Here is a 26,101-nt window from a genome sequence, read left to right as displayed (position 1 = left end):
TGACAAGGGCTCCAAGTCCACTCAAAGGGAAAAAGTAGTTTCTTCAACAAATGGTGCAGGGAAACTGGAAATCCATAGCAAAAGAATGAATTCAGACCCCCACCTTCACCATATAAAAAATTAATTCAAAATGGATCTGTGACCCAAATATAAGCGCTAACACTATAAAGCTCTTACAAAAAAAGCATAGAGAAATATCTTCAGGATTTGTATTAGGCAATGGATTTATAGATTTTATACCAAAAGTACAAGCAACAAAAGAAAAAGTAGATAAAATAGACTTTATCAAAATTAAAAACTTTTGTGCATCCAAGGACATTATAAGAAAGTGAAGACAACCTACAGAATGGGAGAAAATATTCCAAAACCATATATCTGAAAAATGTTTAATATCATGAATATATAAAGAACTCCTACAACTCTACAACAAAAAGACCAGCAGCCTACTTTTTTAAAGAAAGAGGGCCAAGGATTTGAATAGACATTTCTCCAAAGAAGATATACAAATGGACAATTAACATATGAAAAGACGCTCACTATCATTAGCCATTAGAGAAATGCAAATTAAAACTACAATGAGATACCACTTCACACCCAGTAGGATGGATATTATTAAAAAAACAAAGTTACAAGTGTTGACAAGGATGCGGAGAAATAGGAACCTTAAGACGTTATTGGCAGTGTGTAAAATGGTGCAGCCATGGTGGAAAACAGTTTGGTGGTTGCTCACAAAGTAAAAAGTTACTGTATTATCAGGCAATTCCACACCTAGTATATCCCAGGGGCTCAGAGAAATATTTGTACACCAGTGTCCATTGCAGCATTATTCACAATAGCCAAAAGGTGAAAGCAACCCAAGTATCTCTCAGCAGATGAAGGGATAAACAAAACGTGTCTATCCATAGAATGGAATTTTATTCAGTCATAAAATGAAATAAAGCCCTGGGACATGCTGCAACATGGATGAGCCTTGGAGACATCATGTTGAGCAAAATAAACCAGACACAAAAGGATAAATATTCTATTAATTCTCTTTACATGAAACACTTAGACTAAACCAGTTCATAGAGACAGAAAGCAGAATAGTGGTTAGCAGGGGTGGGAGGAGAAGGAAATGGGAGTTGTTGCTAAATGAGGGTGAGTTTCAGTTGAGGCTTATAAAAATAGTCTGGAAATAGATAGTGGTGAAAGTTGCACAATATTGTCAAGATACTTAATGTGACAGAATTATCCACTTAAAATGGTTAAAAATCATATTTGTTATTTGTATTTACCACAATTAAAATAATAAAATTAATTTAAAAAAAAGAAATCATTGAGAGTTTTTACTATCTAAAAATGGAAAACTATTTTAAATAAGGAAAGATGAAGGATAGATTAAAAGACTGGGGGGATTATTTCTGCAGATTCAAACATGCCAGGATCAATGGCCAAGGTACTTGCTAAAACCTTTTATATCACAATGTATGTGCACCTTTCCTTGAACAGGTGTTGATGGGCGTCTGCGCTACCCGCCACCAGGTGCAAGGGGATAGCGCTTAGACGAGGACAGCCTACAGCCGGGAGCGGAAGAGCCACATTTAACTCCTGCTGTTAGAGTATCTATGTCAGTGAATGGTTATTTTTAAATTATAGAACTATATCCCACTTTGAAACTTCTAAATAGAACAAGTATTATCTAACCTTAGTATCATAAGGTCATAACATAACTCCTTAAAGATTACTGACGTTTAAAAGTAAATTAAGCCGCTCCCGAATGCCCCTATTGTGGTAAGTGGTGGTCCTCTAGGAGCTAATTGCGACATTAGCAGACGCAGGCAGACCACAGCCACACACACGCACACTCACACTCATGTATTCTAATTATTCTGTGTAATGCAGTGACTTCTTAGAGAGAACCTGGTGTCTCCAGTACAGCTGAAAAGGGGGATGTCCATTTTGCGTGACTCCCTGTTGAGCTGTGTTTCCCTTCCCCGTGTCACCGAACAGATAGAGAAGAGAATCAGAATTCCACCTTTCTTGAAACATAAGAAGGGCAGGTGGGCTCTGACCTCACCTGCAAACGAGACAAAGTCTGTGAGAGGATTTGAGGCTGCTCGGCTGGTTTTTTGCCAGGAATTTCCCTCAAGCACTTATATCCTAAAAGCCAGAATAAGTATGCAAGAAAAGCCTTATTCTCTCTCGACATGGAGTTGTGCAAACACGCTAACTGCAGTGCCAGGGCTTAATTTCAGAGCAGCAAAGAACAACGTTTTCCCATTCTTTGTGATGCTGGAGCTATTGTGATTATTGCTGTTATTCTCTGTAGTCAACATTTAAGTACCCACAGCGAGGTGAGGCGTGCCTCTAAGGAATTTTACAACTTGTGTTTACCCAGGCTCTAAGGGTTTAGTCTTTGCTCTGTTGTCAGGAGCTGCATCTTTTTTAAGGTCTGAAAGGTACAAAACATGGAATTATTCTGGGTCCCCATCGAGATGTAGAACATTCTACGGGGTCTGGTTGCTGGTGGCCTATGTTGATCCTTGGGAGTATTCCAACGTGTGGGTATCAGTCAGGGGTCCCCAGAGACTTGGAACCAGTGGGGTACAGGTGTGTGTGCAGGCCTATGATTTATTTCAAGGAATTGGCTTATGAATCACGGGGGCTGGCAAATCCGAAATCTGTGGGTCAGACTGGTGGGCTGCAGACCGGGCGGGGTTAACGCTGCATTCTTGAGCCTGAAGCGTGCAGGTCAGGCCCGCACACCGGAAATGCAATCCCCGCAGTCTCAAGGCACAATCTCCTCTCTCTAGGAAACCTCAGGTGCTTGCTCTTGAGGCCTCCACCTGAGGGGACGAGCCTGCCCCTGTTATCACAGGTGACCTCCTTTGCCTAAGACGCCTGATGGTCGATGCTGGCCATGAGACAGAATGCCGCCGCCACCACTGCAACATGCAGCGCTGCCTTTCATTGACTGACTGGCTGCTGTCCCCTGGCCGAGGGGGCCCGAGACGGACCCTCCCAGCCCTGGACGGGCACAGAGTGGCATTTGTTATAATGCACGTCTTCATCCTTCTTGGAGATGTAGGTCGTATCAGCCCACATTGCAGATGTGGAAATTGAGATACAAGATCCTACAGCTAATAAGGAACAGCAAGAGTCAAATCCAGAACAGTCTGACTCCAAAATCTGCTCTTAGCCAGTGACGTTTTTTCCTCTCTGAATTCCTGCGGTGGAGGGGAAGACGGGACCCTGCATCCGTGTGGCACACCCTCAGGTGGGGGCCCCGGGCTCGTGTGCCAGGCTGCCGCGGGGCGGGACAGCGCAGGTGCCTGATGGAGCACTCACCCGAAACCGGGAAAGGTTCGGCGTCAGTAGTGATGTGGGGAAAACAAGGGGGACTGGAGGGGGCGTGGGGGATGGGAACTGGGCAGGGAGGCCCCCAGAGAGCCTCTGGGCTCGGGTGAGGGAGGCGGGGGTCCTGAGCAGGGAGCCCGGGGCAGCAGTCCTGGCCCTGAGCTGGGAGTGTCCTTGCCACTGAGACCAGCACAGGAGACCGGGGCAGCTGGACAGGGGTGGAAGGCGGCCTGCGGAAACGGGGGACAGAGCCAGCCGGGCCGGTCCGGGAGGACTTTGCAGGCCACTGCGTGTGCCCTCCGAGCAGGAGGCTGGGTCTGACGACCCTGTGGACCGAGGGGCAGGGTGACGGGCTGGCCGGGACAGGTGGCCGCCGGCAGGTGCTGGAGAGGGCTGCCAGGTGAGCTCTGGTCTCGGTTTCGGGATTGGTGGCCCACTCAGAGCCTGGAGCAGAACCTGCAGGAGAGGAGCAGGGAGACCAGGCCAAGGAGCTGGGACCTGCCACCGGGCTCTCTCCACACAGCGTGGGGGCGGTGGGCCTGCTGGAGTGAAAGGTCCTGTCGGAAGCTGGGGTGGGGGGCGGTCGTCCGTATCCCTGTTTGCATTTCCCTGCGAGCTCGCTCAGCCAGCACTTGGCCTTATTAATTAATGAGCACATCATAATTCTAGATAGATCTCCCAGAAGAATTAAATCCAAAGAACGGAAAGACAGTGAGTGGATCTGTGAACTGGGAATGACTGGAGAGGGGGCAATTGGGCAGAGCGGAGAAGCAAAGTGGCTCTGGCCTGGGCAAAGCATTGGGGGCATCTGGAGTTCCCTACGGGCTGATCCAGGGCGTTTCCAAGGCTCTGGGCCTCCAGACTCTGACTGTGGCCTGCCAGGGAGGAAGGTGTGACGCAGCGCCCCACTTGCTGAGGCAGGCTGGGCACCAGTCCTCACTCCTCACCAGAATGCATGTACCTAGGTGTGTGTGCATGAGCACATGTACACATAGGTGTGTGCACATGGGTGGACACACACGTGCATTTAGGTGTGCATGCAGATAGGTGTGGGGGGCATATGTGGGTAGACATGCACATGCATGTGTGCACATAGGAGTGTCCATGTGTGCATATAGGTGTGTGCATGGATGCCTATGCACATGCATGTGTGTACTTGGGTGTGTGTGCATGTGTGCACTTAGATATCTGTGTATGGGTGGGCACACATGCATTTAGGTGTGTATGCAGATAGGTGTGGGGGCATGTGTGGGCGTGTGTACAAGTATGAACGTGGTATGCGTGTATGCATATAGGGGTGTGCATGGATGCCTATGCATTTGCATGTGTGAACTTAGGTGTTTGTGCATGGGTGTGGCCTGTGCATTAGTTGTGTGTGCATGGGTGTACATGCGTGTGTGCATGGCTGTGGGTGTGCATAGGTGTGAGGGTGCATGTGCACATGTGCACTTAGATGGGTGTGCATGTGTGGGTGGGTGTGCACTGCGTGGGTGTGCGCACCTGTGCTTGCAAATGCGTGTGTGCATATGTGCACACAGGTGTCTGTGCATGGGTGTGCTGCCTGTGCATGTGTGTGCATGTGTGCACATAGTGTGTGTGCATGGAGGTGCATGTGTCTGTGTCTGCCCAACGACGTCCCTGAGTCTCACCTTTCCTCCTGCCTGGGAAGGGCTGGGCGGAGAAGCCAGCACCCCAAAGCCCATCTCTCTAGCTGGCGGAGGGCAGTGAACCCTTGCCTTGCCTTGCCTTGCTGGTGTTGGGGCCATCAAGCCCAGGGGTGGGGAGTGGAGACTGTGGGAGGAAATGGGTCTGAATCAGAGAAAATGCAAGACGTGTTACAATGAGGTTTTTGCCCGGGCTTTAAAATGTTAGGAAACTCCATCTGTTCTCGTTCACACCTGGAGGGAAGTCTGCGTGCGTATGAGCGTGTGTACGAAGTGACAGCTGTCGGTCACTTTTCCGAAGCCTTCTCAGCAGGAGAACACCCGGCCCAGGCAGGCCAGGGCCCTCTCGGGCACATCCATTTCCGAGCAGATTGAGCGGGAAGGTCCTGGAAGGCAGAAGCAGGCTCGGGGATTCCCAGCAGTCCCCGGGCACCGGCTGTGGGGAGGTCCCTAAGCAGGAGAGGCCTCTGGCCTCCCGCAGGAACGTCCGTCCTGGATGTCCCTGGACCCTGCTGTCCCAGAGTTGTCCCTGAGAATTCAGCGTCATCCCCTGGGGACGAGGCCAGTTCCAGACACTGCTGCTCCACAAGCTGTTGCAAAGTCAGGGCCTTTCCGCCCTGGTATTAGGAAGGCTGCTGGATGCCTGGTGGCTGTCTGTCCTGGACTGTCTGTCCTGGAATGCCTCTTCTGGCCTGGAGGGGGATGGAGGAGACCCTCTCCATGGCTTCTGCTAAACCCCGGAGCAGACGTCAGCTGGGCGGCCCTCGGACGGGTGCTGGGTCCTTTGGGACACAGTTCGCCCATGGCCCGAAAGAACTGACACTGCTCCCCGGGTGCCGGTCCATCATACACGGAGCACATCATACATGGAGACAAGCCTGCTCAGTAAGCAGAGATCTCAATAAATGCTAAAGGAACCCCCCCCCCCAAACAAAACAAAACAGATGGGCAGCAACAATGGAATTTGTCAGTAATTATAGACTTTCTCCATACTTGTAATTCTCCTCTCTGCCTCCATCTGCTTTCCCAGGTGCTCCTTAGAAAATATCTGAAGCAAAGATTCACAACTCACTGTATGGAAGCCACAGAATTTGTGAGAAAAGGCTGGAGGGAAAAAGACGATTGCAATAAAGTGTTTACATTCATGTTTCAGATTTAGTTCTTTACCTTACACCTGTTACCACACACTAGCTGTTATCTCACCATAGAGCAGGAAGTTCTTCGTAATTGTTGACAAAATGCCCTTAGTTTCTCGGTCAAGCCTGTCTGCTGAGTTCACTCCTTCACTTGCTGCCAGAATGTCTCCCACACAGGCCAGGTGAGAGGGGAAGAAGGCACAGACACAGCAGATGATGCTCTTTTCTCCTAATTTGTACCAAAATTATCTCACCATCAAGAAGGAAGGCGAGTCATTTACACCACTCACTGGAGTTCTATTTCTAAACTGATAACAGAGGGAACTATTTTAAGGAATAAAAGACAGCGGATAAAGCACACATGAATTCTCCTCCGAGCTGGATTGCAGACGGCACTCAGGCCCAGGGACATGGCAGGTTGTCTGGGACGCGTCCTGGGGTCCTTGTCCTCCCTTGCGATTGGCAGCTCAGCCGCCATGAGCTCAGGCTCCCCCTGTCAAGTCTCTCCCATCGCTAACAGTCTGTGATCTTGTGATGTCACAACCTGACCTGGATTCTCCGGGAGAGAGGACTGACTAAAGGAGGATACGGGGATACAGGTAGACGGAGGTGTCGCTGTTTGAATCTTGTGTCCAGTGTTGCAGTGGAAGAATAAATGTCTTTGTAGAAGAAGCAATCTCATGACTTGCCACAGAAAAAGTGTGTCAATTAGTGTGTAATCACAAAATGATGAGCAAAACGGATGTGTTAATTCTGGAATTCAAGTTCAAATTAGGGGTTTTGAATGTTGTTCAACCATAAGTTCAGTTTGAACCAATCTGATGGGGTTACTTCTTTCACATTTTTTTGACTGAGGTATAATTTACAAACAGTGACATGCATGCACTTTAAGAGAAGAATTCGAGTTTTGGCAATTGCATACACTGTGCAACCAACACCGCTGTCAGGTTTAAACCATTTTCGTGCCCCCAAGAAAGCCCCTTCCCGCCCCTTCCCGGGGGTCCCACGCAGAGGCAAACGCTGCTGTGATTTCTCTCACTGGAGACCCCTACTTCCAGCCCCAGAACTCCCTGGTGCTTTTGAGGTTGTCCCTGTTGTCGGGTTCATCGGCTTATCACAGGTCGGATTCCCCGGGAAGCAGTTCTGAGTCGACGATGGGCGTGCAGGGCCCTGCTGGTGGGTGCCCTGGAGCCTGCAGCCCTGGAGGGAGGAGCACAGCAGCTGGCCCGAGCACGGGGAGGAGAGGGTCCGCGAGGCAGCCCCCCGGGGCTCTGGAGCCGGTGGCCGGGCAGAGTGTCCCCTCCTGTGGACCAGGCATTGGTGATGCACAGCTTCCCCAGGAAGTCGCCCCGAAAGTACTGACAGCCGAGGGCTGTCCCCAGCAGCTGGGAATTAAGCCCTTTGTGTTGGAAGGGGGTTCTGGGCAGAGCGTCACAGCTCCCCCACTTACGTTTCATTCCGTTGCCGAGCGGATTCCACTGTTCACGTGTCCCTGCTGGTGGGCGTCCGACGTGTTCCAGTTTTGGGGTGCTGTGACTAAAGCGGCTGGGAGCACCCTTGAACGGATCTTTTTGTGGATGTGCATTTTCATTTCTCTTGGATAAATACCTCAAAGTAGAATTCCTGGGTCATAAGATAAGGTGGATATTTAACTTTATAGGCAGGACCAGACCTAATTTCCAAATTCTAAGTGATCACTTTATATAACGTATGAGAGTCCCATTTGCTCCACTTCCTTGCCAACGCTCGGTGAGGCCAATCTTTTTAGTTTTAGCCATTCTAGAGGGTGTGGGGTGGTAGCTCCTCGTGTTTCCCCATTACCTGATGATGTGCGTCTTGGCCATTTGAATGTCTTCATTTGTAAAGTGCTTTGATTGCCTATTTTTAATATTTTTAATTATTGAGCCACGGAATTGTTTACTTGCTTCCAGTACAAGTCCTTTATTAGCTGTACGTATTGATAATGTTTATGCTCGGTCTGGGGATTGCCTGGTCAGTTTCTTTCTGATGAATTTTAATGAACAGAGGTTTTCATGTTGATGAAGACCATTTTGTCAACTTTTTCCTTTTGTGCTTAGGGATTTCAGAGTCCTGTCTAAGAAATCATTGCCTGTCTGTCTGAAGGTTTGAGGATATTCTCCTGTTTTCTCGTAGAAATGGTAGTCTTGCATTTACATTTAGGTCTATGATCCCTCTTGTTTTTTTTTTCTTTGTAAATAGTTGCTTTGTTAAATGTGTCCTTAAAAATGTGAGTGTGCCATCTGTTCCTGCTGGACATTTACTGATTCGGGGCTCAATCTTGTATTATGGTAACTGAGAAAATTCCTGAAGGCACACTTCTATTTTTTTTAAATTCATTTTTATTGATATGTATTCACATACCATGCAGTCACACAGAACGCAGTGTACAGGCACACTTTTATTAATGATGTGTCTGCAGCATTAGCTTCCCATCCAAACAAGAGATACATAGAAAGCCTCTTTAATCATTTTGTTACCCAACCAAGGCTGTGGATTCTCTGCCCAATGCACTCAAATGACCAATTCCTGAGACACCGGATTTCAAAGAGAAAAAGAGTTTTATTGCTAGGCGCAAAGTAGGAGAACAGATGGCCTATCGACCCAAAATCTGTCTCCCTGAACTTAAGTAATTCTGATAGTTTTATAGTATGAAAAGATGGGCAGGTTTTAGGATAATGAGTGTAATGGCCCCAGATGATGTAATTAGAGGTGATCTAATTGTTGAGCATGCACAGATTGATAACGTGCTTAGTCACAGAATGTATGGAAGAAGATGGCAGCCTTAATATCATGATGGGCATGATTTTTAGTATTATAATGAGGTAGAGGTGACTTGTAGGTTAAAGTCTAAGCTACTGCGCAAGTCAGGTGGGCCCATTTTGATAGATCCAGCCTTGGTTATCAAGATAACTTTGGACTTGGGGTGGGTTAGTTCTGGGCTGACCCAAGGCCCTTCATTAATAAACATTAGGGGCTGTCTCTAGTGATCATAAGACTTTGAAGTCAAAAAACTGGATAAATGGCTACAAGTGAAGGTCGGTCACAAGGATTTCCAATCACAAGGGCACAAGATAAAGGCTCTACAATCATTTTCAGAGATCAAGGCAGCTGGATTACAGTTCAGAGATTTATTTCCCTCTGTCTACTCTAATATACCAGAAAGTAAAAAGGAATGTCTATATAATGATTCAGTAATCACAGTCATCCCTTTAATCCTAACTTTTCAGTTACAACTTTGTAAAACCACAAAATATGTGGCCAAACTTTCTAAAGAAATCATATCCAGGAACATTTAGCCTTAAGCCAGGGAATCCATTATATCTTTTTGAAATGTTGAGTTTTACACAGATATTCTCTGATGTGCTTACTTGTCTAATGTTTGTCTCCCTACTAGACTGTAAACTTCTTGAGAACAGGGACATATCTGTTTTGTTCACTGCAGATGACCCAGATGCCATGTATAGCAGATACTCAATAAATATGTTGTTTTAATGAATTGCATTAAGTTTTGTGTATAGAGTAAACTATGACCAAGGTGCACTGGTCTTTTGGTGAAAGATTTTCCCTTCTCTTTGAATTGCTTTTGTGCCTTGGTGGGAAATCAATTGCCTGTGGATGAGTGGGTCTATTTCTGGACTCTGGATTCTTTTCCATTGATCTGTATGTCTTTTCTTATTCCAATGTCATGCTCTCTTGGCTACTGTAGCTTTACAGCATGACTTGAAATCACAGAGTGCACATCCTTCAACTTTCTTCTTCTTTTTCAATATTGTTTTGTCTGTTTCAGGTCCTTTGCATTTCCATATAAATTTTAGAGTCAGCTTGTCAATTTCTACAAGAATGCATGCTGGGATTTTGATTGGGATTTCTTTGAATCTATAGATAGATTTGAGGAGTATTGACGTCTTACCATTATAGATTCTTCTGGTCCGTGAAGATGGTACATCTCTCCACTTATTAGGTCTTTAATGCCTCTCAGCCATGTTTTGTAGTTTTTTGTAACGGCCTTTTACATATTTCATTAAATTTCATTAAATTTATTTATGAGTGCTTTATTTTTTCAATGCTGTTACAGTTGCATTTGTTTTAGTTTATTTTCCAATTGCCTATTATTAGAAAGAAATATAATTGTTTTTGTATATTGACTTTGTAGCCTGCATTTTGCTAAATTCACTTATTAGTGCTAATGGTTGTTTCTTAGCTTCCTTTATGATTTTAAATACACACAATCATCATTGGTGGATAAAGACAGTTTTAGTTCTTCCTTTCTAAGCTGGGAGCCTTTGATTTTTTTACTTGCCTTAGGTGAGATGCTCAGGGTCTCCGGTGCCATGCTGACCACAAGTGGTGGGCATGGCCCTCCTTGCGGAGAGGTTAAGTTTTAAAAGCTAATGCTATTTGACGTTGCCCCAAGACTTGTATCTTGATCCAGGAAGACGTGTGTGCTCCTCAGCACTCATACGGCCTTTAAAACACTAAGTTAACGCTTCTGACAAAAGAGGATGACAATACGATGGATGATATCCTGGGAACGACGGGAGCTCCCGCGTGTACGGGAGAGCCAGCGGGGCTCAGGGCGTTTGTTCAGGGCCTGGGAACGGCCCGGCGCGCCTGGGGTTAGACCCCCTCTCTCTGCGGGACGTCCTCGTTCACTTCCCGCCAGGCGCTGTGTCCGGGAGGTTTGGGATGCCCGGGAGACGGGCGAGGCCGGTGTACCCGGAGGCCGCCCTCGGGAAGCCGACAGCGGAGAGGGCGAGGGTGGAGAGCGGGGTCGGGAGAAGCGGCTCGGGGTCCTCAGTGCTGCACACGGGGCGGCTCTCGCGGGTCACGAAGGACTCCAGACGCTTCCTGAGCCGCAGGAGGGAAGTGTCAGAGGGGTCTGCTTGGGTACATGGCTTCTGAGATCACGATAGATGAAAAACGCAATTTAATATAAGCCTCCGTAGTAAAAAATCACACCGAACCCTTTGACGTATTTTGGAGATGCATTTCTCCATCCAAATTAATTTCAAAGTAACTCTAAATTCTTTAAGTTCAGGTTAAACTTAAATATGTTAACCTGAAGTCGAACCTCCTTAATGACAAGATTCTCCTGTATTGGGGAGTGAATTAAGCATGTTCAGGTCCTTTTTTCTAACAGGTTCATTACATAAAGTGTATTTAGATGATTTGCTTTGACTAAATTTTATTATGCAGTTACTACATGCAAAGCCATGTTCTAGTTATTTAACGTGTGTTATACCAGTTAATCCTCATGACTGGTTGGGGATACTATTATGATCCTCATTTTACAAATGAAGAAATGAGGGAGAAAAATTGAGCTGCTTCATTCATTCAGTAAATATTTATTGATGCAAAGGGATAAGGCAGTAAACAAAAACCAAGATTATTTTTCCTCGTGGACCTTGCATTGCTAGTAGGAGAGAGTATATCACTCTAGTGATGATTTGGGCATTTTCGCGCCTCTGGGCTTTCCGTCCCTGTTTTTGGTTCGGGATACTATTTACGAAGACACAGTGTGCACCACCCACGGCTGGAGGAGAGAGGGTGCAGCCCTGGCTGGGGCTGGCAGGATCGTGGTCAGTCTGTGGGATTTGGATGCACAGCTGGGCTCTAACCAGGTTAGGAGACTTCCCAAGAACTGCTTCTGTGATTCTGACATGCTGGTGAGGGTGCACAGTTTGCTAAACCAGCATCATAATGTTTTAACGAGATATACTTTCATAGCAGCCACATCATGGTATATAAACTTCACTTCTTGGCTGTTGGCTGCAGTCCGTTTTCCTGGCCATGCCCTCTCTGAGCGCGGCAGAGGGAAGCATTGGGCCACCCGCCTGCCCTCCTTCCTTGGTGAGGGGTCCCTCCTCCTGCTCCTGGCCTCTCGTCCCTCTACACGTGAGTTAGCCTTCCTGAGTCCGCTCCCTCCAGCCTCCATGTCTGCTGGATGGACCTTACTGGTCATCCATTGCTGCATAACCGTGTTACCACAAGCTCAGTGGCTGAAAACAACGCGGGTCCTCTCGGCTTTCATGGGGGGAGTCTGGGTTCAGCTCAGCTGGGTCCGCAGCTCGAGGTCTCAGGGTATCGCCGGTCTCATTGGGGTGTCAGCTGGGTCGGGGTGTCAGCCGTGTCGGGGTGTCAGCTGTGTCGGGGTGTCAATCACACTGCATCAGGGTGTCAGCCAGGTCAGGGTGTCAGCCACACTGCATCAGGGTGTCAGCTGTGTCAGGGTGTCACCCAGGTCGGGGTGTCATCCACGCTGCATCAGGGTGTCAGCTGTGTCAGGGTGTCAGCCAGGTCGGGGTGTCAGCCACACTGCATCAGGGTGTCAACTGTGTCAGGGTGTCACCCAGGTTGGTGTGTCATCCACGCTGCATCAGGGTGTCAGCTGTGTCAGGGTGTCAGCCAGGTCGGGGTGTCAGCCACACTGCATCAGGGTGTCAGCTGTGTTGGGGTGTCAGCTGTGTTGGGGTGTCACCCAGGTCAGGGTGTCAACCACGCTGCATCAAGATGTCAGCCAGGTCAGAGTGTCAGCCTTGTTGGGGTGTCAGCCAGGTCGGGGTGTCAGCCAGCTCAGGGTGTCAGCCACACTGCGTCAGGCTGTCAGCCAGGTTGGGGTGTCAGCCAGGCTGTGTCGGGGTGCCAGCTAGGTTGGGGTGTCAGCCAGCCTGTGTCAGGGTGCCAGCCAGGCTGTGTTGGCATGTCAGCCAGGTCAGGGTGTCAGCCAGGTCAGAGTGTTAGCCAGGCCATGTCGGGGTGTCGGCCAGGTTGGGGTGTCAGCCAGGCCGTGTCAGGGTGTCGGCCAGGTCGGGGTGTCAGCCAGGCTGTGTTGGGGTGCCAGGCAGGTCAGGATGTCAGCCAGGCCTTGTCAGGGCATCAGCTGGGTCAGGCTCCTGTGAGGCTCTCGTGGGGAAGGATCCACTCCGAGCTGTCGTGGCCGCTGGCATTTGGTCCTGGTGGCTGAGGGACTGAGGTCTCCGCTCCACACCTTGGGACCACCCTGTGGCCGCTCACACATGGCACTGGCTCCTCACAGCCAGGAGGGGAGGGACAGCCTGGCGGGGGTCTCAGGTTGTGGGGTCACAGACAGCTAACCACACATATCCTCTGTAGTCTTGGTGGAGAGCAAGTCACAGGTGCCCCTACATCACAGGGAGGGGCATGCAGGGCTGTGTCCCAGGAGACACCTGCCACCACCTCCTGCCGTCCTCACTCAGAGGCTCTCTTCCTCCAATCTGGAGTAAGCTGGCGGTGCTCCCTCCACCGTGCTCATCGGCACGTGGCGATCTGCGATTTCATCCACATCCCCTCTTAGCCTCTGCTTCCTACATTTCAGCCAAATAAAGTTTAAAAGACATAGGCCTGCGACCCCAGGAGAGAAACTGAACAAAGTTTTGACAGGGAACATTGAAAACGTAAATGTATGTATTTAGGAGATGCTCATGAAATATAGTTTGGGTGTGTGTTCTCAATTGGCTTCATCACAGACCTGCGGGACTTGTGTGTAAATGTCCTGGACACACTCCCAGGGGACTCGTGTGCAAATGTCCTAAAGACACTCCTGGGGGACTCGTGTAAATGTACTGGAGACACTCCAGGGACTTGTGTGTAAATGACCTGGAAACACTTCTGGGGGACTCGTGTGTAAATGTCCTGTAGATACTCTTGGGGGACTCGTGTGTAAATGACCTGGAGACACTCCTGCTCAGTCCAGCCTTCCCATAAAGCTGCCCCCGCACTTGACTGCTTCCTTCTTTCTCCTTCCTGTTTCCCCTGGCACCCACCTGTCAACAGATCAGGTTCACTCTTTCATCCACTCATATATCCAATATACAGTTACTGAGCACTTGCCCTAAGCCTGACCCTGTGCAGGTTGTACAAGGGTAAATTTTTAGCTTCCTAAAGCTGACGAAATGGAATATACCAGAAATGGGTTGATTTTTACAATGGGGGGTTAGTAACTTACAAGCTTACTGTTCTTTAGCTGTGAAAATGTCCAGTTTGAGGCAGCAACAGGCAGTGCTTTGTTCCCGAAGTCCAGCTTCCGGGGATCCTCAGCTCCTCCGCATCATGGCCAGGCACGTGGCACGACTGCCGTCTCTCCCTTCTCTCCAGGGCTTCACTGCTTCCAGCGTCGGGCTTTGGTGACTTCCTCTCTCAGCTTCTCTGGGGCTTTTTTCTGCATTTTCTCTGTCTTTTATTCTCTTATAAAGGACTCCAGTAAGAGGATTAAGACCCACCTACAGCATGCCTTAACTGAAATAGCCTACAGTAGGTCTACACCCGCAGGGATGGATTAGCTTTAGAACATGCTTTTCTGCAGTGCAGACAGCTTCAAACCACCGTGGTAAACAAATAGTGACCTCCAAGGGGCATCCTGTCCCACGAGGGAGCCGTGGAGAAGGCCAGGGGTGACTTCCACGGGGAGGTTGCTTTGGAAACTCAGAGGCCAGGCCCCAGAGGGCTCGTGTTCAAACTGACCTGCCCCTTGGTGCATCAGCTGTAGGTGCACGTCCCGGGACGTGGAGGCCAGATATCGAGGGTCGATCACCCCGAGTGGACATGGGAAAGGAAACCCTGAGGGAGGCTGGGTCCTGCTGGCAGTAGAAGAGGAAGGTGAAAGGAGATTTGAGAACCCAGGCTTTTGGGGAAACCCAGGTGAAGGGAAGAGAATGTGCTGTGGATTTTAAGCACCTGCAGCATTGGTAAGCCAAGAGAGAAAGTCTCTGTCTTCAGATGGGAATATCAGTTTCAGAGTAAGGTTCTAGATACTTCCATATTGACATAAACAATGGAATACTACTAAAATATCCATAGTGCTTTTGCATAAAGTGAAAAACTCCAGATAAAGCAAGTAATATTTAACTTGGAAACAGAACAAAAATAATCACTCAAAAATGATAGACCCAATTGAGGAACACACGTTAACGTTGTATGTTATCATAAGATATGTGGTTGGAAATTGTAGCTATCATTGGGTCACAGAAAGGAAACACTGTGTCACTGGTTCAAAAAACAATGCTGGGTAGACACCCACAAAGTGGAAATAAAATAATCTGAAGAAACAGTGGAGACTTTGGGGTTTCGGGGTGGGGGTGGGGAGGTTGGAATATTTATGGCAAAGCAAAACGCACATTTTCTCTTGCTAAAAGTATGTAGAGAGAAGCCCATCCAGCCACGGCAGCTGCAGCCCTCTCTTGGTCGGGCCTGGGGGCTCCAGCTCTGAGCAGTGCGGGGGGCTGCCCCTCCAGAGTCTTCAGATCACCCCTTCCCCCAGCCTCCACACAGCATCTACACGCAGAGCTGTGTGCGGCCAACACGAGCTCCTCCATTGTACGCTGGCCTTGGCAAAGCTGCCAGAGATATTTTCAACAGAGGGTTTGGTTTGGGTTGGTGCACCTGGATGTGAAAACGAAGTTGTGCCCTGGTGTGTAATTCTCCACATCTGGTTCACCTACTACAAACTGTGCCAAGTTACCGGGACCTTGGAGACCAAACACAAATGGCGTGAGTACGGGCTCACCTGCGCCGAGAACGGGAACACCGATGACACTCTGGGAGCAGAAATCGCAACCAAAGGCCAGAGGTGTCAAGGTTTGAAGCTGACATTTGATACCACCTTCTCACCACACGCAGGAAAGAAAAGTGGTGAAATCAAGTCTCCTTACAAGAGGGCGTGTGTGAACCTTGGTTGGGATGATTTTGATTTTCCTGGACTTGCAACCCATGGCTCAGCCGTCTTTGGTTATGAGGGCTGGCTTGCTGGTGCCAAATCAGAGCCGATAAGAAATAACTTCCCAATGGGCTGCAGGACTGGGGACTTCCAGCTACACACTAATGTTGATGAAGGGACAGAATTTGGAGGGTCGGTTAATCAGAGTACGTGGCGGTCTTGACACGTCAGAAAACCTTGCGTGGACATCGAGTACCAACAGCACTGGTTTTGGCATTGCAGCTGAACGTCAGTTGGCTCCCACTGCTTCCATTTCTGCAGAAGGCAGCAGCCCTAGTTGCACTGGGGTGGGCTACCCGGAGACTCGGAGGCCTGGTGGGACGCTCACACCTTCTGCTCTGGTGGTCGGGAAGAGCTTTAACCTCCAAGGCCACACACTTGGGCTTGCCCTGGAGCTGGGGGCTTACTCCAGTGAGGTCACTCTGGGAATGGGGGTGTGGAAGATTTGGCCTTAATCTATTTCCATCCTGACCAGCAAGCTTTTTCAAAACAAAGGATGATGTAAACAAGAGCTGTATTTTAAACTAAGGCAGTTATATTTTATATACTTGTTAGCTGGTTTCTAGTTGAATTGGTTATCTAGTTACAATGTTGCAGTCGTGCAGTCACCTATACATTATTTAAATATATTTGACTGCTAAATGTGCTACCCACCAATAATGAGAAAGACCTTTATGAAAATTGTGGGGGAAAAAAGTATATAGAGAGCTCTTTTAAAGTATAACAATTATTTTGCAACTAAAAGGTCGCTTCTTATATATCAGGTCCCTCTCTAACTTGTAAAAATTTCCTGTGCATTTTCATAACCAAAAGCATCTACTTAGAGAAGTTAGGGGATGAAACCTCTTCAGCACAAGAGTCCATTGCTGCAGAGTGGCGTGTAGATTTAAAAGGGCAATATTCCAAGCCCATTGTGTGAGTCTGCTCCTTAACTGCGTGATTCTATGACTTGTTCCGGAATAAATCTCATCTTGATGAAAGATTAGAGCAGAGCACCCTCAAAGTGCTCCACCTTCCACTCTTTATAGCCCACTGGGAGGACTTGTCAACTTCCCTTAATGGAGAAGCGATTTGCAGTCATTGAAATCCAGTTTATATTATAAAACCTCTTCCACGCTGGCAACTTTCCCTAGAGGGTTGTTTTACTTGGAGGCCTTCCCTTGCTTTAGATTTAAGTTCTCATGCAACTAAGTGTGTTCCTAGGAACTAATCTTATAGTTCCTTTATCATAGCTTTATTTTCTGTTTTGAAATACCAAGAGCGTGAACGTGAAGAGCTGTTGAAGTTAAACTGTTAAATAAGAGATACTACTTAATGTACTTTGTTTGTGATTCCCTTACGATATCATTTGGACATCTTTTAAAGATCCCAGTGTACTACAAACGGAAGTATTGTGGAGACATGTTTACTCTAAAGGAAGGAAAAATTAGGAGTGGATATGAGTGCTTCATCTGTTTTTGTCATGGAATGCTGAGCTATTTAATAATGGGAGTGTGTAAAATAACCCTAAAAATCCATCTGCATTTCTTCTCTGAATGCAAAAATCACACAGACGGACAGTTTTAAATTCACCTTCCTAGTAGTGATGCTTTGGCTTTTATAACCACCTGGTAGTTCTGTTTTTCATCTTGACTTGTCTTCACCTACACTCCAATTACTTTTTTGTCCAAAGATGCAGCAAAGTCGCCTCTAGGTTCTCACGGAGCTGCACGTAGGGACTGGCAAACCATATGCCACTTGGGGCCACCGTCCCCCCCAGCCAGCCCCACCTCCTCCTTCCTTTGCCCCAGCAAAGGAGACGCAAAATAAATACCTGTTGAATGAATGAACTAATGAATGAATTCTCAGGAATACAGGTCCGTAATGGACATGATGTATTGTGAATCCCACGAATTCTCAGCGGTTCGGAACGCAATGCGGAACAGTCATAATCCAAGTGTCTGCTAACTGGTAAATGCAGCGGCAGACTTGGCTCTGCCCCTAAGCGGCATTTTACTCAGCCACAAAAGGAACAGAACATGACACACGCAACCGCATGGATGAATCTCAAAACCGTTGAGGGAAAGAAGCCAGACGCAAGGGACTGCCCTAGCATTATTCCACTTATCTGGAAAAGAACTCTAGAAACATCCTACAGGACTGACCCGGGTCAGATGCCAGGAGTGGGCTGGGGCTTACCTGCAGAGGGACACGCCAGGACGCCAGGGCTCTCCAAGGGTTCTAGAATCAGGTTCCCCGGAGAGATGGAGCCCACGGTGTGAACAAATGAATATATACGAAGAGAATTATCCCCAGAAATCAGCTCACGCAATTACGGGGACAGGCAAGTCCAGAGGCTGGAAACCCAGAGAGGAGTCGAGGCAGAATTCCTTTTTCTGGAAAACGGTTCTTTCAACCAATTGTCTGGGGCCCACTCACGATATGGAGGATGAGCTCCTTTACTTGAAGTCAACTGGCTGTAGAGGCTGATCCCTGCTGCAAAATCCCTTCACAGCCACATGCAGGCCAGCGTCTGCCCAAACAACCAGACACCACAGCCCAGCCGCGGTGACACAGGACATCAAGCATCATGTGCTCGAAAGCATGATGGTGACAGTGGTCACGCTACTGGGCATATTTACCAAACTCTCTGAATTGTCACTTAAAAGGGGTAACTTTGGGGATTTTATAAATGACTCCTTAAAAAGCTGCAAGCAATAAACAAACAAATACAGTTAGCACTGACAGCTCGCCATCAGCATTTCCTCTTCCCTTGATTTAGATGGCAACTCGCCATCCTGAGGCATCTCCGAGATGAATTCCAGCCTCCTCCATGTGGGAAAGCCATGGCTGAAGCAGCTGGTAAGGTTTAAAGCCTCGTCTCCACCAGCCCACGGTGCCCCTCAGCACTGACGGGCCAGGCCTCTGCTGGGGTCCCCGCTGTCAGAGTCGTTTACCTCTGCACCCCGGGACCCCTGTCCACTGTGTGTGTTCCGGGCCCCCCAGCATGGGGGCCGGTCCTCGGGGGCCTCGGTCAGTTCTGGTGACCCCCTGGACGAGCATGTGACAGAGCAGAAGATAAAGGGGAGCTGACTGTCACTGGCAGACTGGATGTTCTCTTACTATTACCAGAATCAAACACAGGGTCCTGTCTGGGTTTTTTTGTCCATATGTCAATTTGCTATAATTAGGAAATAGTGTAAATGTCCACTCTTTTCTCTGTCACCTGTTCTTCAAGGGCCTTCTGTGTGCCAGAGTTTTGGTTAGTTTCTAGGCAGGTGTGGCCAATAAGATGATGATTCAGACCTTACTTTACGCCAAGGTTTTGTATAATTTGGACATTAATTATTAATGATGTCTTTAAGGTCTTCTCTCTATGGATTTTGGTCAGTAAGTTAAAATATTATTAATTTTATAGCACTTATCATAGTTTTAAATACAGTGGATGAAGCATTTGTTTTGCTTATGAAAGGAAGTGCAGCAAATTACAGACACTTTTCCTCCCGGGGGGAAGTTTTTGGAAAAGGAAATTCCAGCCCCGCCTCTGGAAGGCTCTGTTTTCCAGGGCAGCTCTCCCAGCTGGCCGCCCAGTCTCTAAGTGAGCACACGTGGGACACCACACCCTCTGCAGAGACGCAGGCAGGAATTTTGTTAATCCTTTTAGCTTGAGCAAGAAGAAGGAAAACTCAGGAAACCATGTAAAAATGCCAGAACAATAGGAAAGAAAAGGCCGCCTTACAGGTTTGTTTCCTGTTCTAATACTCGTGGAATGCAGTTTTCACTGATGCTTAGTATAACTAGAATGTCCACAGTTGTAATTCTTTTCTTTCAAAAAGGTCCTCCTTTGTTTTTATTACCATGTTGAAATATCTCAGAGTTGTAAAATAAAAGGTGTATTTTAGCAAGCATTAAGTTGTAATCACTATAGAGTAAACACTTTGAGAATAAACACTAACTACACATATAGCATTTTCACTGAAATTATGAGATTCAGTAAAAATTTGATTTGTTTTTTTGGTACAGTTTTCTAAGCAAGCTGCTCCTCCCAAGATGCCTTTCACAAAATGCAGCCAAGTTTTGGGAGCAATACCAAGTTTAAGAAAAATCCCAGTAGATATGCACTAGTAAAAACCTACTTGCATACTTTAAAAACATTAGCATAATACCTTTCAGTTTCTGAGTTATGATTTCTTTTACCTGATTATTAGAATCTCTTGTGTTTAAGCAACCTTCTAACTTTACAAATTGCCCTGTAAGGCCCCACCAGAGGAGGGCAAGAAAGGCTGTTTTCTGCTTTCTGGTAAATCTGATCGTGGTGGGTGGAAAGAAAATTATTGGCTAAAGTGATGCTTTTAAATGATCAGTGAACTTCTTTCTTCTGACCATTGTCCTTAGAAACAAACTGATGACATTTCTAAAAATCTGATTTGGAAAGTTATGAATTTTGCGCTTGTTTCTGTCCCACGAGGAAAGGTTTCTAGGGGTGCATCGATTCAGTGGGTCTCCGTGGTCAAGTCCAGAACCTGGGGAACCCATTGAGGTCTGCCTCATCTCCTTGTCGATGACCACAGCCAGCCACCGTGGCTCCCCAGGCCTGACATGTCTCTCCCCCCATGACCCCCCACTTGTCACCCCTCACCCCCACTGCCTGGCTGAGCTGGCGGCACCCGGGCAAGCAGGACCCAGGATCAGTATGCACCGCGACACTGATCCGAGGAAGGAGGGTCTTTGTGCCTCCTCCATCACTCAAGCCTTCATTGCTGCTCCTGGCCTGGCAGGTGCCTGCGGTGCGCGGTTTGAAAGTGGTGACCGTTGCGGCTCCAGCCCTCGAATTGCACATCCGCCATTTTGTCCTTGACCATGGGAAAGGACTGTGCCACGAATAGCCCCGACTCTGAAGTGCAGGTTATGTTTCCTTCCAGCTCGTTTCCAATAGGTGCCGGGCTTCCGGCCGGGAGGAGACGGCAGGTGCCAGGCTAGGGTCCCATTGGGGTGAGCTTGGGGAAACCGTGACTCTGTACAATGTGTCACAGCACGCTGGTCTCTGGCAGGAAAAATTCTACCTAACTAGGCCACTCAGTTTGATTTCTTTCTGGAAGTAAATGAATAAATCAAAGAAGTGCTTTCAGAGCTTGGAAAATATTTAGACTGATGAGTGGAAAATCTGTAGATACCATCAAATCCATATTTTTAGAAAGGTTTAATATACGCTGTTCCTCAAATTCCAGTAGTGGTATGATTTGATGACAGCGTATAATAAAAGTTAGAAGTAGTTGTGTGTGAAGACGGCTCGCACAGGCTGGCGGGCCCCTTGTTGAATGTGCAGGCATTTGGCGAGCCAGTTGATGTCCAGTTTGTGAGCCTGTTGGTAGCTGGAAGCAGCCATTGCAGGGGTATTTTGATCATGGAAAGGGGCAAATACTATACTAATCCGTCCTCCCACCCACCCACCCCTGTGGCCCAAACCGGTTGTTAAGCATTTACCAGCATATCACTGAGTAAGAGACTGGCTTAGAGATACAGGACACAGAAGGGGATAAACTCAGAAGAATTATGAATATATGGCTTCCTCAGAGTTAGGGGTTGGGACTCATCTTGTTTAGCATTTTTATAAACTCCCTGGAAAGAGGTAGGAAGCAGAGAAATGTTGATATTCTTCAGGTGAAATTAAACATTTCCGGAGTCAAACCGTAAACCTATAGGATTAACAACCAGAACCCTTTGTAAATGTGTGAGTCGGCTGAGAAGTATCAGATGAACTCAAATAAGGCAAGAGTAACGCAATTTGGGAGGAAATTGTCTTAATACAGCCTTGTTAAACGATATGTTCTAACCTTTAGGTTGGGACCTAGAAATGAAATTTAGGGATTTCTGTCGACTTTTCCTTTGTTCGCTAGTAGAGCTTGGGAGCTGAGGCCACACAGGGCCCCTTACGCGCCGAGCTCTCTCCGAAGCTCTGGAAAGAGTAGAACCGCCCGTGCTTTGAAGAAACCTCGGCCCGCGTTCCTGCAGTGTGGGATGGTGTCCTTCAGGGAGACGCAGCGGAGCTGGAGAAACGTCGAGGAAAGTGTGCAACTGATCAGGAACCTGAGCAGGGATCCAGGAATCCCGGGTGAGGGCAAGAGGGCGTCAGCTCCGAGGGCCCGGGAGGTGTTGGGCAAGGTGACCAGAGATGAGAGCCCCCTGGGTGGGTGAAATAGGAATTTGTAGGTAAATAAAAAGAAACACCTGATTGTTTCTCAAGGAAAAGAAGGAATGATAGCAAAAATAACATTTGCCTCAGAGTTGAACTTCCCTCCAGCTTTAGCACTCATTACTTTTCCGTATCTCTGCACCTGTCCTCTGATCGTGACCCTTCCTCAGGCTCCAGAGGAGGAGCTGGAGGGAGGGTCCTCCTGGCATTTACCCTGAGAGGACACATGGCATATTTTTGTTGTTCTTGTTTCTTAAAACAGAAAGGAATGAACCGGCCATTAAAATGCTTTTCTTTCATTGCTGAGCTCCCCAGGCAGGGCTGTGTCCCGGACACTTTTTAAGGAAATTTAGTTAGGATTAATTTCATTTACTGAGTTAAAACTCATTTTGACAAAATCCTCAGTTTCCTTAAAAAGTCAGTTTCTTGAGAGTGAAGTAGACAAAGGCAGGTAGATCATCAATAACACTATTTAGGGAAAGAAGCTTCCCACCATGGAGGGTGGGCTACTGAGTGTGAAAAAGCAGGGCCACTTAACCTTGGTGAAACTGACAAGCGGGTTCCTTTCAAAAAGAGAACAAGGCTCCACATGATCTTAATAATTGAAACTTTAGAAAACATGATTCTGTTTAAGGTAATAACTTAGATTTTATTAAATATATAACTATGTTGCTTTTAAGTGGTTGGAGGGTCCAGGATAACCTATGAATGCTCAGAGCTCTGACAGGTGACCTAAATAGCTATTGCACTTGTTTTTTTAACTTAATGAAATACACATTCAGAAAAGTGCACAACTCATACTATACAGTTCAATGAAATTTCACAAAGTGAACAAATTTATGGCCCTACCATCCAGTCTAATGCACTGTGTGTACATATGGAAGTGTATATATGTGTGTATAGATATATGGATGTCCATATGTGTGTGTTACATAGGGATGTGTGGGTACATGGATGTGTGTGTACAGTGTGGGTGTATTTATATACATGGATGTGTATATGTGGGTGTGTAGGTCTGTGTATATATGGATGTGTATATGTGTATGTGGTTGTGGATATGTGTGTATGTATATGTCGGTGTATATGTGTTGGATGTGTAAATGTATGGATACATAAATGTGTGTGAGTGTGTATATGTGTGCAGATGAGAGTGTATATACATATATTGGTATATATATGGATGTGTATGTGTGGGTATGTATATGTTTGGGTGTGGGTGTGTGCACAGGTATGTAGGTGTGTGCATGTGGGTGGGTGTGTATGTGGGGGTGTAAATGTGTTGGTGTATGTGTGGGTGTGTGCATGGGTGTGCATGTGTGGGTGTGTAGGTGTGTGCATGTATGTGTGGGTGTGGGTGCATGTGTGTATATGTGTGGGTGTGTGCATGGGCGTGCATGTGTGGGTGTGTAGGTGTGTGCATGTGTGTATGTATGGGTGTGTGCATGTGTGTATATGTGTGGGGGTGTGTGCATGTGTGTATGTGGCATTCTCAGCACTCACCCTGCTGACCAAGTGAAATCCCGAGTGTTGGTTTGGATACGTATTTGGAAGATGGAGACTGAATAGATGCTGTAAGATATAATTCAGCTCTGCGGGGGTGGTGGCGCCTGGTTGTGGTTGTGCGCGTTGTAAACACCTTTCCACTGGGGGGGTCTCGTAGGCTTCCCCGCGGGCTCTTTGGAGACTCCGGGGTGGGGCGCCCCTGAGTGTGCGGGGGTCCACGGCAAAGGGGGTCATTTGTCCGTTTCCCACACGGAGCGATCAGGCCCATTTGCTGTCTAGTCTCACTGAGGCCACTCCTGGTGTTTTGTTGTTTTAAAAATTATATTTGTTAAAAGGAAGATACTTTTTAAAGTGAGGAAAAACACCCACACGCAGACATCTCCCAGTGCTGCGGTCCGGTACCGAAGACAGAAGACAGGAAGGCACGGCTTTTAGGAAACAAATTTCCTTAAATGAAGGGCCAGGACTTAGGATTTCCATTCCTTTCCGTCCTGCCCTAAAGGGTCTTTTGACACTGAACCCTCTAAGTTAAAGGGCGTGGCCTGGAGCTGGGGGGCTGGACCAGCCCGGGCCTCCCCTCCCCTCCCCCCCTCCTCTCTCCAACCCTCCCCCTCCCCTCTTCTCCTCCTCCCCCTTGCTTCCCCTCTCCCCCCTCCCCCCTCGCCCCCCCTCTCCCCTCTCCGTCGTCCCCACCCCCGTGACCCCTGACCCCGGCTAATCTGCATAGAGGAATGACAGGCATCCGCTGGGCAGGGTCCGCGCGCGGCCGCGGCCGGCGGGGCAGGAGACCCGCGCGGAGCAGGCGCGGGCCGGGATGGGCGCCGCGGAGGCGGCCTGGGCGCGGCCCGGCCACCGGAGGGCTCGTAGCGCCGCGTGAGCGCCGGCCGGGGCCCCGCGCCCCTCGCCATGGGCCAGACCTCGGTGTCGGCGCCGGCCCCGCGGCCGGGCAGCGGTGAGTCCCGCGCGGGGCGCCCCCGCCGTGCGCCCTGGGCGCGCCGGGCCGAGGCTCGGGGTCCCGGCCGGGGGGGGCGCCCGCGCCGCCAGCCCGAGGCCGCCGGGGTCCCTGGGGCCCCTCGAGGGCAAACGTGCCCGGCCCGGGGCCCGCGGTGCCGGGAGCTCCCCGGGCGCGCCCTGGGCGGCGGCGCGGGCAGAGCGCGGACGGCGGAGCGGCGGGCCGGGCCTCCCCGGGCGCCCCGTCCTGGCCCGCGGGCCCACAGCGAGGGGCCCGGCCGCGAGCGGGTGGCCGCAGGCCGGAGGGCGCGAGGGGCGGTGCGCGGGCCACTGGAGCGTCGCGGCGGCCGGCTCTCAAAAGTTTTTTTTCCCGTTTGCTCGAGAGAGGGAAAAAAGGCGCGCCGGGCATTTCGCGGCGGCTCCGGGATAAACAACTTTGGGGTGGCTTCCCTCGGGATCGGACCGCGAGGAAACAGATTTAAAAGGTGCTGTGGAGACATTTCTCCATCAAGGATTTTTATAAAAGCCTCGGAGGGGCCCTTTGCGTTATTCACGGAGATACTTGGTGTAAACAGCAGGAGCCTGCTGGCAGGAAATGAAGGCAAAGTGCAGGCGTCTCATCTGCCCAGCGTGTCCCAGAAGGACCCCCATCCCTCTCTGGGTGGGTGTGTTCAAGTGGCCGCGGGGCACTGTCCGAAGTGTCCCCAGTTTTGGGGGGGCTGATGTTCATGCCACAGAACGAAGGGCCCTCTGCCAAGGAGAGAGATCCAGACCCCAGTACCCGGACACCCCCCCCCCCCAACAGTGACAGTCTCTGGGTCGTCAGGAGGCTCCTAGGGGATGGGTTTGGGGGGAGGGGGGTGTTGATTCCAGTCTTCAGTTTACTGAAGTACTTAGTGCAAAGTCAGCCTCAGTTTCCTTTGCTTTACCTTGAAGCATGTGACTTCTTTTCTTCCATTTCAAAATGCACCAGAAAGTTGTGTTTTTAAGTATCTGTGCCACCAACCCAGAGGATGAAGTCAGCCCTCCCACTGGACAGGTATATGGAAAGCCTTGTCCTGGACTTACTTCTGCCAGGAAAGAGTGTTGCAGTTAATATTAGAAAAGTGAATTTTGCCTTCGCAAGCATCAGGGGACGTTCCTTCTGGAGGCATCGCTCAGGAAAGGCTCACCTGAAATGCTAGGTCCTCGCTCTGTGGATTGTTTGCAGAGGTGCAGGTGGCCGGTCCGGTCCCTGTGGCCGGTTCCGTCAGTTCAGGGTTGAGGGTGGCTGTGGGTGACATCGTGGGATGCCAGGAATGTGGCGATTTCCTCCTGATACCCGCTCGAGTTCTTTCTGTGTTAGTTACTCTGTTTCCCCAAAGTGGTGCCGTCACACTCTCAAACCCAAAACCCAGACATCCCTGTTTGGTTAATTTCCTATTCACCTCTGAGTTCTTCCCTGAGTCTGAGGACGGCAAACCCTTGACTTTCAGGTGTTGTGCCTTTTGACCCGGGCTTCGCCAGGTCCCTCTGGGGTTTGCTCAGTCCCAGCCCAGCGGGGAGCAGCTGCTGGGGGTTGTGGCATGAAAGACCACTCACCTTA

General features: G+C 48.8%; 1 protein-coding gene and 1 pseudogene across 2 annotated transcripts in view; both read left to right on the top strand.

The window, feature by feature from the left end:
• Window positions 1-26,101, top strand: part of PHACTR2 (phosphatase and actin regulator 2) — a 193,091-nt gene that overhangs the window by 58,973 nt on the left and 108,017 nt on the right. Inside the window, exon 1 of one of the 2 annotated variants that reach the window (XM_037844363.1) lies at window positions 24,324-24,517. The exons of the other annotated variant lie outside the window; for it this stretch is intronic. Coding sequence (XP_037700291.1) covers window positions 24,472-24,517 — 46 coding nt within the window. The 5' untranslated portion in view covers window positions 24,324-24,471. Of the gene's footprint in view, window positions 1-24,323; window positions 24,518-26,101 lie in introns of those variants that run through there. 2 annotated transcript variants of the gene reach the window in all.
• On the top strand, window positions 14,228-16,345 carry LOC119539041 (annotated as a pseudogene).

Source organism: Choloepus didactylus, chromosome 7 (genome assembly GCF_015220235.1).
Source record: "Choloepus didactylus isolate mChoDid1 chromosome 7, mChoDid1.pri, whole genome shotgun sequence".
Lineage (NCBI taxonomy): Eukaryota > Metazoa > Chordata > Mammalia > Pilosa > Megalonychidae > Choloepus > Choloepus didactylus.
Note: the sequence above shows the minus strand (reverse complement) of the source record. Positions and strands in the feature narration are given on the sequence as shown.